Genomic DNA, 18,144 nt, shown 5'->3' with positions numbered 1-18,144 from the left:
TGTGGCATAAAAAACCTTACTTTATATATATACTATTGATTGATATATACTATTGATTGATTGATGTGTAGTTTGTTGAGATAAAAAATACTGAGTGCATAAGATCAAAAGTTTGTTGAGATATTTATGTTAAATAAAATAGAAAAAATAATAAAAATATTGAGAATGAATGTGGAAGTGACATGTGGCATAAAAAACCTTACTTTATATATATACTATTGATTGATATATACTATTGATTGATTGATGTGTAGTTTGTTGAGATAAAAAATACTGAGTGCATAAGATCAAAAGTTTGTTGAGATATTTATGTTAAATAAAATAGAAAAAATAATAAAAATATTGAGAATGAATGTGGAAGGGACATGTGGCATAAAAAACCTTACTTTATATATATACTATTGATTGATTGATTGATGTGTAGTTTGTTGAGATAAAAAATACTGAGTGCATAAGATCAAAAGTTTGTTGAGATATTTATGTTAAATAAAATAGAAAAAATAATAAAAATATTGAGAATGAATGTGGAAGTGACATGTGGCATAAAAAACCTTACTTTATATATATACTATTGATATATACTATTGATTGATTGATGTGTAGTTTGTTGAGATAAAAAATACTGAGTGCATAAGATCAAAAGTTTGTTGAGATATTTACGTTAAATAAAATAGAAAAAATAAAAAAAATATTGAGAATGAATGTGGAAGTGACATGTGGCATAAAAAACCTTACTTTATATATATACTATTGATTGATATATACTATTGATTGATTGATGTGTAGTTTGTTGAGATAAAAAATACTGAGTGCATAAGATCAAAAGTTTGTTGAGATATTTATGTTAAATAAAATAGAAAAAATAATAAAAATATTGAGAATGAATGTGGAAGGGACATGTGGCATAAAAAACCTTACTTTATATATATACTATTGATTGATTGATTGATGTGTAGTTTGTTGAGATAAAAAATACAGAGTGCATAAGATCAAAAGTTTGTTGAGATATTTATGTTAAATAAAATAGAAAAAATAATAAAAATATTGAGAATGAATGTGGAAGTGACATGTGGCATAAAAAACCTTACTTTATATATATACTATTGATATTTTAAAAAAATGCATATTTTTCCATTTTTTCATAGCAACAAAAAACAATAATTATTCCTTAAAAAAACAATAATTATATTAATAATTAAATATCTAATAAACTTTTTTCAAAAGAGCAAAATAATTATAATAAATATGTTTATAAAGAGTAATAATAATTAAAATAGGTTGGTGTTTATGGAAATAAAATTATAAAATTTAATAAATTAAATTTCAAAAAGCGGGTGCAGGGCGGGGGTGGATGTGGGGCGGGTGTAAGCATCCCCCGCCCCCTGGCCCCGTACTAAAAATTCAAATTTCCCTCACACATGCACCCGCGCCCAATTAAATCGGCTTTTCCCCGTTAAATTTGGGGCTGAGGCAGGCGGGTCTGGCGGAGGTGGGTTTTGTTGCCATGTCTAATTATTACTATTATTATTAATTATTATTAGAGAGTTTAATGGATGTGAAATAGTTTTAGATCATCGTGCAATAAATACTCAACATCTTCTCGCGTAAATCGCCCATCGTCATCTCATTATATCATCTCATTATATTAGAGTAATATTTTCTTCCATATGTGTTTTTCATATTGTTTCTAACCAAACAACATTTTCTCAAATTCACAATTTTATCAAAGTTTGTTATATCCACCAAAAGTGTATTTTTAGTTAAAACCATACAAAAATAAATAAATAAACAAATAAAGAAATGCACATATGTTTTGTCCATTCAAACTACATGTAAATCCACTCCCTTTGCTGCACTGACGCTCCTAATTGAATGTGTATTTCGAAGTCCGACATGACACTTAGGATTACATTGAATTATGTTATTTTCTCAAAATTTTATTGGTGTTGATGTGTACGTATCTAGTGTCTCAGTTTGTACTTCATAGTTCACTCCCTAAGATGAATAAGTGGAGAATCAATGTGACCTTTGCATGTAGCAACGTCTCTGCATACTAGACTTTATTTATCTTTTTGCTATATTAATCGTGACACTCCCATTTTTTTAAAACATGAATCATTCACTTCTCTCAAAATTTTCTTCTCTCGGCATCTTAGAAAACTCTTAAATTTCTTCATGAGATAAGAAACAATGATTGGGTGAATTTCTTTGTAAGTTATTTGGGTTTTTTCAAGTTGTAAACTACGGGTACTAATTATGTACTTCATGGAAAGATTCTCTCTTTCACCTCTAAGGAATTTAGTGTTTTTTCTGCTTCAATAGTTTTCATGCTTGGTTGAAAGCTTTACTAGGATTATGGAGAATCAAGGGTGTTGGTTGGTCAAAGAATCAATGTTCGTGCAAGACCAACAAGGTTGGGTACAAGAATTATCTCTAATTGGCAAGATATTGAAGGTTTTGAAGTTCTAGGTGTTAAGATTCATTTTTTTTAAAGGTGTTAAGACTTAAGATTCATAGTTGAAGGAATTCTTGCTTGTAATCATGGTAACAAATATTTGATGTGCAATAATGGAAGAAACTTCATTGCTCATTGCAACAGGAGTGGATGTTGGTTGTATCCAAGGACGGTATAACCGAACCAGTATAAACTCGAGCGTTCTTTTCTCTTTATCTCAACTCTTTCCATAATAGTAATGAGCATTAATTTTACTGTGTTGTATGAAGAAGAAATTTGAATTTCTTTGAATTATTTTCCGATCCTCCAAACGTCAAGAATCTTGTTCAAAGATTTTATCTTTTTCAAAAGGGTTTTATATGTCCTTCAAATATTGCATTGATTTGCTCTTCAATTCTTTCAATATTATGAACTTGTAAATAAAAATGAGAGGAAAAGAATGACGGTGGTGTAGTTTCCTAAACTTGTCTACTATTAAAAATTGACCTGCTTGAAAACTTATCGTTGAAGCAGAATGCACCTTTGGGGAAACATATTTGTTTTTTTTTACAGAGTAGTGTAAGAACAGGAAACTTTTCTTCTTGGGTTAATTTTCAGCCATTGCTAAAGGTGGGCAAAAAAACCAAAAACTGAACCGAACTGCTGAACCGAACTACTATTGAACTGAACTGCTATGTAAAAGTTATGAACTGATCCATGCTTAAAGGAGCAGTTATTAACTGAACTGAACCTTCGTGATAAAAAAAACCAAAACAGTGGAGTTCAATCATTCATACTTTCTTCACCAAATTGCTTTAATCATTCATCCACTATTAAGCTTAAAATTAACGGTAACAAATTCGATAACTGCTTCAAGCTCCGTAACGGAAGAGATTGAAATCCACTGCTTCTATAATGCATAATTTCATAGAAGTCTATTATGAACTAATAATAAAAAACCAAAACTGTGGATTTCAATCATTCATACTTTCTTCAACAAATTGCTTCAATCATTCATCCACACTATTATGCTTAAAATTAACAGTAAAATCATTCACTCGCCATTTTATTGTTACTGACAGACTTCAACCATTCATCCACTGTTAAGCTGTTTTAATCCACTATTAAGCTGTTTTATTAGTTCATAACTGATTGAAATCCACTGCTTCGATAATGCATAATTTGGTTTGAATACTGTTACATAAAGAACTTCCCTCAGTTTATGATTTCTTTTTGTTTGGTTCTTATTTTTCAGATGTTTACTTTATGTGGGAACAGTTAAGTTTTTTTTTTTTTTAAACAAAACAGTTCACCAGTTTTAAGACTGGTTCAGTTCGGTTCGAATTGATTCCTTATAGCTCAGTTCAGTTCGAATACAGTTTTGGTTCTGAACCAAACTTTGCCCGTCCCGTCCATTACCCTCTCCATGATTTCCCTCCTTTTCATCATAAAACATTTTCACTCAATAAAACATAAAATACTCTATTCCTCTCATTTCTCATCCGAAAGCATTTAACATGAAACATAATCACTGATTCAATACAAAGCACTTAAATGAATTTGTCTAAGTGTTTTGTGTTGAAGACGGTATACGGGAATTGGAAAAAGGAAATCATAGAAGAGTTTTCTTCTCCACCTTGGCTACACAAGAATGGATCAGTAAGAGAGATCAACGAATGGGAACAGTTTTAGCCAAATTAAAAAAAAAACTCTTTGAATGCACCGCAACGGAATGATGTTTCATATATCTATCATAAGTAACAAAAGGGGGCCATGCCTTTCACACCATTCACATATAGAGAACCAAACCGGGTTATATAAACACAATAAAACTTCTACGTTGAAGCACTATCTCACATACGTTTTAGATCGTATTCAACTTCCTTGATTGTATGTTGCAATTCCTCCAATTTCTGCATAATTTCATCAACGTGAGAATTTCATTAAACAAAATGATGATTTCTATAGGATATTGAAATGATAATAAAATATGGTATTTTTTTTCTTCACTGAATTCAAATAGTTTCAACTTAAGTTGGTCCATCACTATATCATTAATTTTCTTATTTCATCAATTTTGTCATCTCAAATAAAGTTTCAAGACAAAGTTGATTGACATTATCTATAACATTTGGTGTGAATGAAGTGCATATTTGATAAATTATTGTCACCTTTACAATGTCTTGGTACTGTCTTGCAATGTCGTCAAAGTGAGGATCGACACCCTGGTACTCACGCAAACGAGTAGCCTGGTACACACACATGATGAATTATCAACATAATGGAGTAAAATACAATTGTAATGATATCAACCATAAATTAGTAGTACATTGTTGGTATGTAACTACTACCAAAACCATATTCTAAAAATTATTTCAATGCTAGAGCAAAAAATTAGATTATGTCTCAGATATTGCCATTGTGAACTTGGTCCTTGAAGTTAACAAAATTTCAAAATGATCTATGAATTTGAAAATTCTCAATCAAGGACTAAATTTACTAATCCAAAAGAACTAATATGATCAAAGAAATTCAATTTAGTGAATATTTTGAAATATTAATAATTTTAGGTACTAAATTGACAGTGTTCTATAATTTTAAATTTTCAATGACTAAGTTGATGATATATTCACTCATTTCGATTCCCAAATCTCTTATGTTGTTGCGATATCCATCAAAATACTCTCAACTCCATCATATCAGAAATAAATAAACAATGCATTATTCATATTTATCAAGGTGGAAAATCTATAAATGAAAAGGACTTTACTAAAAAGACATCAATAGATAACGAATGACAAGATTCTCTATACAGGGATGACAAGTTCTGAGCTAATGCAACAACTCATGTCTCACTAGTCACATTTTCATCCTGTGAAGAGCCTAATTCACGTCTTATGTCATCCAAATGCAAAAACATGCACATGGAAACATGGAAACATACCGCCTTATTATATACAATGGAAGCGTCTTCAGTAGCCTCGATGAGATACCTCCTAAAATTAAAAGGAAACGGGTGATTAAAATTAAATCAGGAACTGTATACAGAGTTGCAGACATTTCATCTTTCATACCTAATCTTATGAAGCGCAGGTATAGACTCGTTAGTGTAAGTTCCGTGGAGGAGCTGATGTTCTAAAGCCCTGACATGCAATTGCAGATATCAAAATTATTAGATAACAGTACCTGGCAAAACTAACAAAGTGGGAAATTGACGATAATATAATTGATGTACATAAGTTACACAATTATGTAAGTAAACCAGAAAATATTCGGACTAGTGATCTGACTACCATTTTCGCCATAGTTACAGAAATTATGCTTTCCACGTAGCATCAAAGTGGGAGGTACATTGTTAGGACCCAGTATGAGAGGGTGTTTTAAATAATTAGTAGGTAGTTAATTAGGTTTAAGTAGATTATTAGTGAGTGGTCCATTAGGATTAGGATTAAATAGTAAGAGGTCCATTATGGTTAAATACTAGAATGTTCTCTTTATTTGTGTATAAAAGGGAATTCTTAGGAGTTTTAGAATAGGATGGAATAAGTTTTCTGTTTAGGCCCAAAGTAGGATTCCTCTCTGAGTTAGGTCGGAGCTTTGCTTTGGGAGTAGTTAGAGAAATTATCTCTTCTACTATTTTACTATTTTCATTCGTATGAATAAAGCACCCTATTTTCCTTAATTACCATCTGTTTCATCTTCATTCTTTGCTGTGTTATTGTGGTGTTCAATTATAGGATCCTTTGGTTCCAATCATACATAAACAAGTTTCATGTGGCACTCACAAAAAAGAACTTGGTTAAATTAGTAAACATGTCATCTTAATTTAGGAAGAATTAATTTCAAGAATTATGCATTTAAGTTTCATATTCAACCCATGCTATTTACCACACAGCTCAATCCAATTTTTTTGTTAGTTTCAATGAAGGAAGAGCGGACTGCTATACAGCTCGCGTGTGACGGCTGCTGCAATTGCAGTCAACACGATCAAAGGAAGAACAGCAAACAGAACAACAGATTTATCATGTACAGTGTTGGCAGCCACCAGATGAAGAATACATCAAATGCAATATCGATGCAGCACTGTTAAGTGACCAAGGCTGCTTTGGTGTTGGTATGTGTCTAAGGAACTCTCGAGGCTATTTTATTAAAGCTTTAACTAAGTGGTATGAGAGTGTTCCTCCTCGTTCTCCTCCTTTAGGTGCAGAGGCATTGGGCTTAAGGGATGCTATTTCATGGCTTGGTCAATTGGGTTTATCAAAAGTGCATATTGAGCTAGATTGTAAGCTAGTGGTAGACAGCATTATTGATAACCATTCTGAATTTGGCAACATTATGGCTACATGTAAAGTTATGTTACAATAAAGTCCAAACTTTAAGATAAGTTTTGTCAGGAGGCAAGCAAATTTTGTCGCTTATAGCTTAGCAAGGGCGTCAAAGTTGTATGCTCATCACCAAGTGTTTGATATGATTCCATCTTGTATTACTACTATTGAGATGAATAAAATAATGAGTTTCTTTTGGTCAATTTTTTTTTTTTCACTATCCATGTTACTTAAAAATATGCAGTTTGACCAAAGTGACAAAAAAAAACTCGAACCAAGTTACTGTTTAAATAAGCAAAAATTATAAAAACACGTTTTTATTTTGCCATTGACCTGGTGGCCAACAAATACTCAAATAAAAACACAAAGGATAGGAAGAAATGTGGTGACCCGGGTTCGAACGCAGGATTCCACATAAAATGTCCTCACGGCCAAACCGCTAGGCTGTAACAATGGGGACATATTGGTTTAAGAGCATAATTAGGTATTTAGTGTCTCAAGCTGGTCTTCCATTATACATGAAATCTTCACAAAATCTATTAACTACCAATGTGCATGTATAAAATCCAAACTAACATACAGCATAAATTTTAGAACCAAAATCACTTTTCCTTTCTGTTATATTAATCATTTAAGTAAACGCGCCCATTTAGGAATTTTAAACACCCTGTGAAAAAATATAAGCAAAATTGTCTACCTACCAAAAGAATGCCTCCAGCGTTGTGTTATGAGCCCTCACTATTTTGAAGTTTGAAAAGATAACGATATTTTAATGTAGAAGAACGATGAAAAATTTAAGGTAACCGATAACAAACCTCAATTTCAAATTCATGGTATCACATCTTTTACATAGCCATGTTTTCTGCAACTCATCCTACAAATACATGGGGAAGTCAAGTCAAGATGTGTCCTTAGCTATCAAAATAGTGAAGTTTAGTGAATAGTAAATTCTCACATATTTATGTTGGTGATCCAACTTCAAATCTTTCACAAGTTTAATGAGTACCCCAAGTATTTGCTCCAATACCTGATTAAGAGTATTGACATTAACTATCTACATTATACACCATATAATAAAGAGACCAAAAAAGAAATATGATGTATATGCATAACGAATCACACATGCAATCTCTCTCACATGCACACACATATAGATTCGATGTTTCAATTTTAGGAAATGTTTGTGGTAGCAAGAGAGATGGTTCTTGTACCAAATTCATACGCACTTACATTATAATATTCAGCGAATTTTCTATCAGCAGAATAAAGGTCATCCCTCAGCGCTGCTTCTTCTCTTTCGATCTCCTCAATTAACAACTTCACCCTGGTAAATTAATAAATATAAGAGAAGAAACTTTAGTATGCAGATATATTTCTAGTGTGACATACAATTACCAAAGCATGCTTTTTACACATTAGTGCTCTGCTACTTTATTAAAGAAGCAAAAGACATAAGCAATGGCATATATTTTAAAAATACCCGTCTTGTGGACATGAAGAAACAAAATATTTAATAAATATTGATCCGTATGACTTAAACACGAAAATTAAAGGAAGTCTTGAATATATTAGTCACATCAGTTGAATTGGTCATTTTCATCAATACACACTAATCTGAAATCGTATGACTAAAAATATGACATCATCAAATCATATAGACATCATTTTGTCAGTCATTAAATTAGAGTTGGATATCTATACAGAGAATAACATGTCTCAACTCTTCAAGTCAAATGATCGAAACCAGGTAGTAGCCTGTTAATCCTTAAATATATATTTACCCTAGTTTGCATACTTTACTTTTCCATCCAATGAAAAAATAGAAAGTGGACCCTTTATGTTATAAATTACAATTGAATGAGAATTTCCTGAACCTTCTATCCCCCCCCAAAAAAAAAAAAAATTAAATTTTCAAAATATTAAAAGAAATAGGCTACTTGAATAAGCTCAAACCTTTCTGGAAGCCGTGAAGTTGAACTTTGATTTCCAGATGATGATGAATCTGAATCAAGAAACAAGGTATCAGCTAGTAGAACCAAATTATAAATCAAAGGAAATCGCCAATTCACCATTATGTCCCCACATTATATCAGAAATATGCAATTCACACTTACCGTTGTCATCCAATACAAAGGCATCTGATAACTTATCACATTTCAATTTCAAGCGACCATCTACCTCACGTGCGAGAGACATACGATATTCTGTCATATCCTAGCAATATTGTTGGGTCAATAATGAAAAACATAACCAAGCTAATCACATGAAAATAAAAAAAATAAAAAAACTATCATAGAAAAAATATGCTAACAAGCTGACTTCCATGTATAATGATTTGCATATTATAATTATACCACAGATAACCACTACAACATTTTTGACTTTAAGCAACCCTTTTTTTTGCAACTCTCAAAAACCGTCCCAATAACATAGAATAGGCAGCAGTATTTGTCGTGTTGCATACATAATTACCAATAGTCATAAAACCGCCCCTAAAACCATGTTTAGGCGACGCATTTCAACACCGTACTTATTGTTTATACCTACCGTCATAAAACCGCGCCTAGAACCATGTATAGGCAATGGTGAATTTATTCTTCTTACCAACGGTTAAATGTTGTCCCTAAAGGACAAAATATTCAGCCCGCGGGAACTATCCCGCTCAATTGAAAAGAACCAAATAATTTTATTTATTTTATTAATATATTTATAATAAAAAATTATTAAAAGAATAAAGATAAAAGAAGAAAAAGAAGCTAGAAAGACCCATTTGTGTTTGTTGAACAACACATACCAGAAGAAGAAGAAAGATGAAGAAACTAGAATCACCCACCGTTCTCATCTCAATCTCATTTTTTTAGCCATTCCTACTTAATCGTTTTCCTGTTCAAGCGTGTACTTATTTCGTTCATTTCGTACTCATCTTGTTCAGTTCGATAGCTTTGCTCATTCATCTCATTTTCTGAGTCAATCATTCATCTCAAGTGAGTTCAATCTTACCCTATCCTTTGTTTTACTAATTGTTTGATATACTAACTATTTAGGGTTAAAGTCATTTGTGGTAATGGATTGATTTTTCAGCTTATTAAGATTTGGGGATTTTTTTTTTTGTATTCTTTTTTCTTATTAAGTCTATGAATCCCGTTGTACACTTTTTTGAGAACATGAATGACCAGATTTGGGGGTTATTTCAAGCTAGTAATTTGGGTTTTGTTTGGTTGAAAACGTGAAACTACTGTACCCTTCTTATTTAGCTTATTAAAATTTGGGGTTAAAGTCATCTGGGTACATAGGTTGTGTGTGTCAAATATAGCTAGAGAGAAATTATTTTTGAATAAATAGCAGATGAGGGTTTTGGCTATATGATTTTTATGTACAAGGTAATTGATAATCACACTTAGATTTTAGTTTATCCCTGATTGGGTACTGTTAACACAGTAGCAAGAAATTTGTTCTTGATGAATTGATATTGTTTTTAGTTTCCATTCCGTGTATATGGTAGGAAGTATATTCATTGTGTGTTTATTAGACCAACATTAATCCAATGAAAATATATGTCAAGTCTATGAACTGAGTAAATTTAGTGCTAGGAACAACTTTATTTTTTATTAATTGCTTTGTATAAAGTCATATTCTGTAATATGTTTCTACTTTATACAAATATTTAATTTAGATTTTCTTTTTTCTAGAAGGAAGAATTAAAAACATATAGTGTTGTTTAAAGTTAACTACCCACCAAAGCTCCATCAAAAAAACGTGTAATCCTTTAAGAGATAAGGTTGACTTATTAGTTTTTTAAGATCCAGAAGCTTTCAAGTTTTTATGCTTTTCATTTTTTTAAGATCTGGAAGCTATCAAGTTTTATCTACATACTAGTGTCTAGTAGTATCTATACTTAAGTAAAAACTAGCATTAGATAGTGCATGTGGCTGCTTTATATGAATGCTGAACTGTGTATGGCTGTTAGCTGTAAAACAAGTGGGTCATATAAGATTATTGTGAGTCATAGTTTATCAAACTTTATCTTTAACGATAAAATCCCAAGTTAACCCCTGAATGGTAAATAAGTAAGTAGACTTACGTTGCTACTAGACTAATACAATAAATGGATATATGTTTGAAGTTAAACATATAGTGTTGGGTGCATAGGTTCTGTGTGCCATAGATAGCTAGAGATAAATTTTCTTGTACAAATGGACTATATAAAATAAATGGATATATAACTATGAAACACAAACACTCTTCGAATAAGCCGTGTCCCGGTGTTGGACATGTTACACATGATTTTCTTAAAGTATTAACGGTGTCGGTGTGTTAGTGTCCGTGTTCGTATCCGTGTTTCATAGATATAGAATGGTCTTATGGTTAACAATTATATCATCAACCATTGAAAATATGATTCATGTAGAACTAAAATATGGGAGGGAGGGTTAACAAGGCCACTGCATCTAAAAAAATTATATGTTGGTGAATTCTGATTTGTGAGACTGTCACTTCACTTACTTCCCTATAAATACTTGTGTTTTTATATCCAAAAAATATGTTAAGTTCATCCAGCTTGCAAATGTAACTTATCTTGTGTATATATATGTTGCCGTATTTAGCACATGATTGAGTGTTTAACTTGTGATGTTAAGTGTGTGGATAACATTTTATTGTATGCAAATTCTTACTTTGTATTACACTGTATTATATTGGTAGTGATGGACAAAGAGTGGACTAAGCTACCAAGGCTTAGTCGTGAATATAAGAAAGGTGTTGTATCTTTCTTAGATTTTGCCTTTACTAAAGGAAAGCCAGAAGGGAGGGAAATTCTATGCCCTTGTGCCAAGTGTAAAAACACTTGGTATGAAAAAAGAAGAGTGGTTTTTGATCATTTAGTAGCCTATGGATTTGTTGAAGGCTACAAAATTTGGGTATACCATGGGGAGCGAAGATCAAGGTTGACAAAAATTGATGATCCCATGGAAGTTCAAGAAGACTCACATGATGACATTGATGGCTTATTGTTTGACACATTTAGAAATTTTGTAGAAACCGATGGAGTTAACAAGGGACCTAATGGGGATGCTAAGAAATTCTACAAGTTAATGGACGAGTCAAAACAACCATTGTACACAGGATGCGAAAATTTCTCTACCTTATCCTTCATTATTCGGATGTACTTATTGAAGTGTCTTCATGGGTGGAGCAATGCATCGTTCACTTCTCTCTTAGAGTTATTGAAAGAAGCAATGCCTGATCTTAACATTCCCAATTCTTTTAACAAAACAAAGGCCATGATTAAGGACATTGGTCTTGATTATGAAAAGATTGATGCTTGCCCCAATGATTGCATGCTATTTTGGAGAGAACACAAGGATGACAATTTTTGTAGATTTTGCAAAGCTTCTCGGTGGAAAGAATCCCCTCTAGTGGATTGTGAGTCCGAGCAACCCAAAAATGATCATAAAGTTGCTGAAAAAATTCTGAGACACTTTCCCTTGATTCCTAGGCTTCAAAGGTTGTTTATGTGTTCAAAGACAGCTGATTCAATGAGGTGGCATAAAGATGATCGCACTAAAGATGGGTGCTTAAGGCACCCTGCTGATGGCCAGGCGTGGAAGGACTTTGACAGGCTTCATACAGACTTTGCTTCTGAATCACGTAATGTAAGACTTGGCTTGACTAGTGATGGATTCAACCCCTTTAGAACTATGAGTATATCACATAGTACATGGCCTGTTGTGACAGTAGCATACAATCTTCCTCCCTGGTTGTGCATGAAGCCTGAATTTATGATGTTGTCATTACTAATTCCCGGGCCACAATCACCAGGAAAAAATATTGATGTGTACCTTCAACCATTAATTGAGGAGTTGAAAGTGTTATGGGAATCTGGAGTAGAAACATATGATGCCTCAAAAAATCAAATGTTTCAAATGCGTGCTGCTTTGTTATGGACAATTAGTGATTTTCCCGCGTATGCCATGTTGTCTGGTTGGAGCACAAAAGGGAAGTTGGCATGTCCATGCTGTAACAACAACACTTCTTCAACCTATTTGAAACACAGTCGAAAGATGTGCTATATGGATCACCGTACATTTTTGCCAATGGACCATGCTTGGAGAGAAAATAGAAAATCTTTTAATGGAAAAAAGGAACTTAGATCTGCACCGACTATGTTAGAAGGGACAGAAATATTAGAAATCTTAAAAGATTTTAACAATGTGTTTGGGAAGACAAACAAGCAAAAAATTGATGGTCCATGGAAGAAGAGGTCAATTTTTTTTGAGTTGCCATATTGGGCTAGCAATACACTACGTCATAATCTTGATGTAATGCATATCGAAAAGAATATTTTTGATAACATCATTGGGACTCTATTGGATATACCAGGAAAGACAAAAGATCATGTTAGAGGTCGTTATGATTTGCAAGAAATGGGCATTAGAAAAAATCTTCATCCAAGGGATGTTGGTGGGGGTCGTGTCGCGATTGCAAATTCATGTTTCTCCATGACTTCTGAAGAGAAGTCTATGTTTTGTGGTGTTCTGAAGGGTGCAAAACTACCAGATGGTAGTGCTTCAAATATTTCAAGATGTGTGAAAGTTTCTGAAAAGAAAATATGTGGTTATAAGAGTCATGATGCACATTTCATGCTGCATTACTTGTTGCAGATACCAATACGAAGCACAATGCCTAAAGCAGTGGCTCAACCTCTCATTCGTCTTAGTCGTTTTTTCCGTACTCTATGCCAAAAAGTTATCCACATCCAAGATCTGGACAACTTACAGGAAGAAATTGTTGAAGTACTTTGTCAACTAGAGATGGTTTTTCCTCCTAGTTTTTTTGATGTTATGGTTCACTTAGCTATTCATCTTTCGAATGAGTTAAATCAGGAAGAATTACATCAGGAAGAATTATTTCTTGAAATACCCCAACTTGAGAGAAAGGTTAAAACATCGTCCCAAGAGGGTACCTGGACCAGATTTCAAGAGATTAATGATTTTTTGGGGGAACAATATTGTTCAAGTAAGATTTTACTATATCTATTTGATTATAATATTGTACTTTACTACCAATCTTTAATTTCTTCTACATAATGCAGGATATATGTAAGAAGAATGCTGTGAATAGGGCCAAACAGAGATATATGCACCGTATGGGAACAAGAAACTTTGCAAGGATTAAGGCAGAGATGGTATTATATGTTTGTCTTTCAAAGAAGTAAGGACAACTAGTACTGTAGAGCTCCTTTCATAATGAGATCCAGGAACGTGTTTGATCATTGCATGTCTATTATTGTATTTTCGAGGCTTAAGTGGTATAATACCTTAATTTACTTTTGACGTGACATACTATAACGATGAAATTTAACTGATCTTGTGCTAGTTGTACTTGACAGAGATGTTTACCAAGTAACATTGTTGTTAGTGAAGTTATTTGAACTTATGTTTAACCTTTTTTTACTAGACTAAACTTCATGATTCCATTCAAGAGTCAAAAGAATGTGCTGGGAAGACTTTTGAATCACTGTTTGGAAAAGAAAAGGCTGGTAGAGTTCGTTGTTTTGGAAGAATGGTAACACCAACTGTGTTAAAGAGAAATGAAGAAATTGCTGATATTAAAAGACAATGTTCTAAAGAGACGGCTCGTATGGCTAAGCAAGTTAACGGCTTACAAGGGCTAGTTAAATGCTTGTTAAAGCAAGTGAATCCTGATTTGGATGATGAAGCTTTGGACAATATCATGGAGAATGCTATGGATGTTGAATGCGGTGCTTCCACATCAATGCATACGAGGAATGTTGAAAAGGTAATACTTGTGACTTATTTAAAAGTTTATGATCTTATTCTGTAAGTATTTGTAGTATTTGATTGGAGTTTAGTTAGATATAAGGCTTGTATAGTTTCAGATTTATAGAAATGTTCTTTGTGTAAATTTTCATGGTCTGGTACATGGACTTTGTATTGTCATTTGCGGTCTAGCATGCTAAGGGAAATGGTGTTGTAAAGTCAATTTAAGAGATATTTCTTGCTGCTTGCACACCTTGTGCTTGGTTGTAATCAATACACCTTGTGCTTGGTTATAATCAATAATATCACTAGGACTAAGAAACTTTCTTATAAATACAGGAAATTCATCCAACTGGCGAGGAAGGCCAACCTGATGACGAAGATCATCCTGGAAATGAAGATCAAGAGGGATGATGTTATTTGCATGTTTAGATTTTATAATCTCCAGCTACTACTAAACTATGAACAATGTGTGTATAAACCAATACTTTTTGGTTTTTTTTGAAGCAAACACATATGTTACTTTCAATTCGTATATGTTTTGGATATTATCACGCATGTAATATTATGATGCAAGACTATTACCTATTTTATTGAAGTTCTTATCATTCAAAATCTTGAGTAGTTATTATATATATATATATATATATATATATATATATATATATATATATATATATATATATATATATATATATCAACATATCTAAAACTATCGTTCCTATAACTTCAATTTAACAAAAAAGCATTGCAAAAACAGTCAATAATCTACTATGTATTTATAACTAGAAAAGTTTGAATAACCGTCCCTAGAAAGCTTGAATAGCCGTCCCTAGAAAAGTTTGATCAAATCAACAACAATGAAAAAAACCGTCCCTAGAAAAAATCGAATAACCGTCCCTAGAAAGTTTGATTAAATCAACAACAGTGAAAAAAACCGTCCCTAGAAAAAATCGAATAACCGTCCCTAGAAAGTTTGATCAAATCAACAACAGTGAAAAAAACTGTCCTTAGAAAATTTGAATAACCGTCCCTAGAAAGTTTGAATAACCGTCCCTTGAAGACTGTGAAACCGTCGCTCATGACTCTGAAGAAACCGCTGCTCTTCTGTCCTTTAGACAACGGTTTTACGCGACTGTGGCCTAAAACACAAAAACCGTCGCTTTTAGAATAGGCCACGGGAGTATATGGGACGCTTTCATAAGCGTTGCATAACCGTCGCCTATGGATTTAGGGACGGTTTTCTTGTTTACAACAACGCATTTTGAGTGTTGCCTAAGATCAAAAATGTTGTAGTGAACGGTGTTTGCTGACGCTGAGTTTGCCATAAATAAGCCGGTGTAATTCCAAGAAAACAATTGGGAACACCACCAACTCCAGGTTCCACTGGATCCATAGAAGCCAGAGAATAATTAACCCCACTAACAGAACTGCTTGGAGTGGTATAATTAGAAGAGTTTATGCTTGAGTTGACCACGCCACTGGTGCTAGCACTGTCAAGGGAGCTTCGAGACACTACACTTAGCTTTTCAATTTCATCATCGTGAACTTCTCCATCTTTTGAAATAAGAGGAAGTCTCAATCGTTGAGCCGCTTCAGCAACAATCATTTGATGTTCTAATGTCTGATAAACCTGACAAGATATAAACATTTCATTTAAATCAATGTCAATCCTTACCCAAAAATGCATTTAATCACATAATGCATAAATATGAAAAGCATGAAATATTAAGAATCAAGATAAAAAAGGACATATTCTAACCGAATATACAGAAATATAATATATGTAATTTTATATGAAATACATCCACAGTCCTCTCTCTAAGGAAACTACCTAAGAAACGGATCTTTTGCAATACTGAGTGTTGCATGAAATTTTCCTTATTTTAGATAAACCCTCTCCTAATAACAATGAATAGTGTCTGTAAGCACAAGGATAGACCAACTCCTTCCAGTGTAGGGAATACGACCAGGTCAACATATTAGACTCCAACATATTTGAAACAAACATAGTCAGTGCTCAATTGTCAAGACGAAACAGGGTAGAGGTAATATGTTTAAGACCCAATAGAGCACTCAGGTAGGTAATAATCTCTGAAAATTCTATCCACCTATAGTAAACTGAACAGGATCAATAGGTACATTTTTCTGGAAATGGAATTCCCCAACCCTGCTAAGACATGTTTCTCATTATAAATGGAAGTCTCTTGATTCAGGCCAATTTAATTTCACAAAATGCCCATTACATTAATCTTTCTGCTTCGCAATTCCATAACATCTAAATTAAAATCCACCCACTATATTCATTATTATGGAGCTCAAGTATCACTTCCCTACATGTAACCTATGATGTAAGGCATGCCTTTAAGATATAATAATGCATATCATATGCTGTTAGGAACCAAGAATTTGTATTCAATAGAAAGAACACTTTTATTAAGAAAATTGGAAAGAATGGGAGAGAAAACACTCCTCCAAGCGTTTAAATGTTTTTCAACAGAGCCACTGCTCTATTCACAAAATGTTAAAAAAACTGAATGAATAATCTCGACGTTATTCCCACAAAGAGCATTTGGTAAAGACTATAATTGTTCTCTCGGTGTACATGACTCAAATTTCTAAGTAAGAACAATCAACATGATTCTCACACAAGCTATTCTGCAGTTCAAAAATCAATATCTTCATTATTACGCTGTTCAAATTCAAATATCACTTCCCTCCGTGTAACCTATGGTTTGAGGTATGAAAAGAAAAAAGATGGTCATATAATACACCATTCCCACAGATAGCATTTGGCAAAGAGAGTAACTGTTCTTTCCATGTTCATGACTCAAATTAAGTACCAAAACCAACATCATTCTCACACAGGTGTCATATTTGCTTCAAAATAAAACTAACTTTCCAGAAATATGTCAAAACCTGAGGAGAGTTCCATAGTCCAAACTGCGGATAAAGACCGATAGTATCTCTAATTCCACCGATGCTAGACCCAGAAATGGCTTGATGATACTCTTCTACCATTGCAATAGCCTGCAATCAAACCGACGACATTAAAAATATAAATCACTAAAATAAGAATGGCATTCACACTCCACTTAAGTCATATGAAGCACGGACACTCCTCGAGTTAGGTGTGTCTCAGTGTCGGACTCATGACGTGTCCGACACCGACACGACACCGACACTTGTAATTACACTGAATTATGTCATTTTCTCAAATTATTAGCGGTGTCCGTGTCGTGTCCGGTGTCCGTATACGTGCTTCACATCACTTAACTAATCAATACATACATACCATGGCTTCTAAGTAACGAAGTCTTTCCCTACACATTTCCTCTCTAGCCTGCAAATCAAACACCAAATTTATAATTTATAAATTTATTAAATTTATAATTTTATTAAATTTTTCATACATTCAACAAAATGGGTCACTAAAAAATTGAATTATTAATGAAAAAACGAAACACTCATTTTCCAATTTTACTCAATTTCATCACTCATTTTTGAATTAAGTAAGGAAATAGAAAAATAATCATACGAGTTGAAGATCGTTGTATAGGAGAATTTTGACTGTGTAAACCCTTAACCATTGGTTTCGACTGTGTAA

General features: G+C 33.1%; 2 protein-coding genes and 2 pseudogenes across 4 annotated transcripts in view; 2 read left to right on the top strand and 2 right to left on the bottom strand.

Annotated features, from left to right (window-relative positions):
- Window positions 1-18,144, bottom strand: part of LOC146955444 (F-box/kelch-repeat protein At3g23880-like) — an 86,826-nt gene that overhangs the window by 27,247 nt on the left and 41,435 nt on the right. The window lies entirely within an intron of this gene.
- On the bottom strand, window positions 4,270-17,562 carry LOC146955451 (AUGMIN subunit 4-like; annotated as a pseudogene). The gene is made up of 12 exons (XR_015028069.1): window positions 17,457-17,562; window positions 15,799-16,170; window positions 14,791-14,925; window positions 8,874-8,973; window positions 8,713-8,761; window positions 7,990-8,083; window positions 7,715-7,786; window positions 7,575-7,633; window positions 5,509-5,577; window positions 5,379-5,430; window positions 4,606-4,683; window positions 4,270-4,347 (listed from the first exon to the last, which is right to left on the bottom strand). The product of XR_015028069.1 is annotated as an AUGMIN subunit 4-like (transcript).
- LOC146955452 (uncharacterized) lies at window positions 9,122-15,135 on the top strand. 2 transcript variants are annotated; one of them, XM_085721570.1, is made up of 3 exons: window positions 9,122-9,743; window positions 14,215-14,556; window positions 14,877-15,135. In XM_085721570.1, exons 2-3 carry the CDS (start codon window positions 14,320-14,322, stop codon window positions 14,949-14,951), a joined length of 312 nt encoding a protein of 103 aa, XP_085577696.1. In that variant the 5' UTR covers window positions 9,122-9,743; window positions 14,215-14,319; the 3' UTR covers window positions 14,952-15,135. The 2 variants fall into 2 exon arrangements, with proteins under 2 accessions (XP_085577696.1, XP_085577691.1); XM_085721565.1 differs by lacking the exon at window positions 9,122-9,743 and having other exon boundaries at window positions 14,023-14,556.
- On the top strand, window positions 9,750-13,022 carry LOC146955453 (uncharacterized; annotated as a pseudogene).

Source organism: Medicago sativa, chromosome 1 (assembly GCF_051527215.1).
Source record: "Medicago sativa cultivar Bolivia chromosome 1, Bolivia_mono, whole genome shotgun sequence".
Classification (NCBI taxonomy): Eukaryota; Viridiplantae; Streptophyta; class Magnoliopsida; order Fabales; family Fabaceae; genus Medicago; species Medicago sativa.
This window is presented reverse-complemented; position numbering and strand designations above follow the sequence as displayed.

Bases quoted from the DNA above. Each gene is read 5' to 3' on its own strand.
- LOC146955452 (XM_085721570.1), top strand. From the start codon at position 14,320: ATGGTAACACCAACTGTGTTAAAGAGAAATGAAGAAATTGCTGATATT. The intron at 14,557-14,876 runs GTAATACTTGTG...TTATAAATACAG, and splicing joins ATACGAGGAATGTTGAAAAG to GAAATTCATCCAACTGGCGA.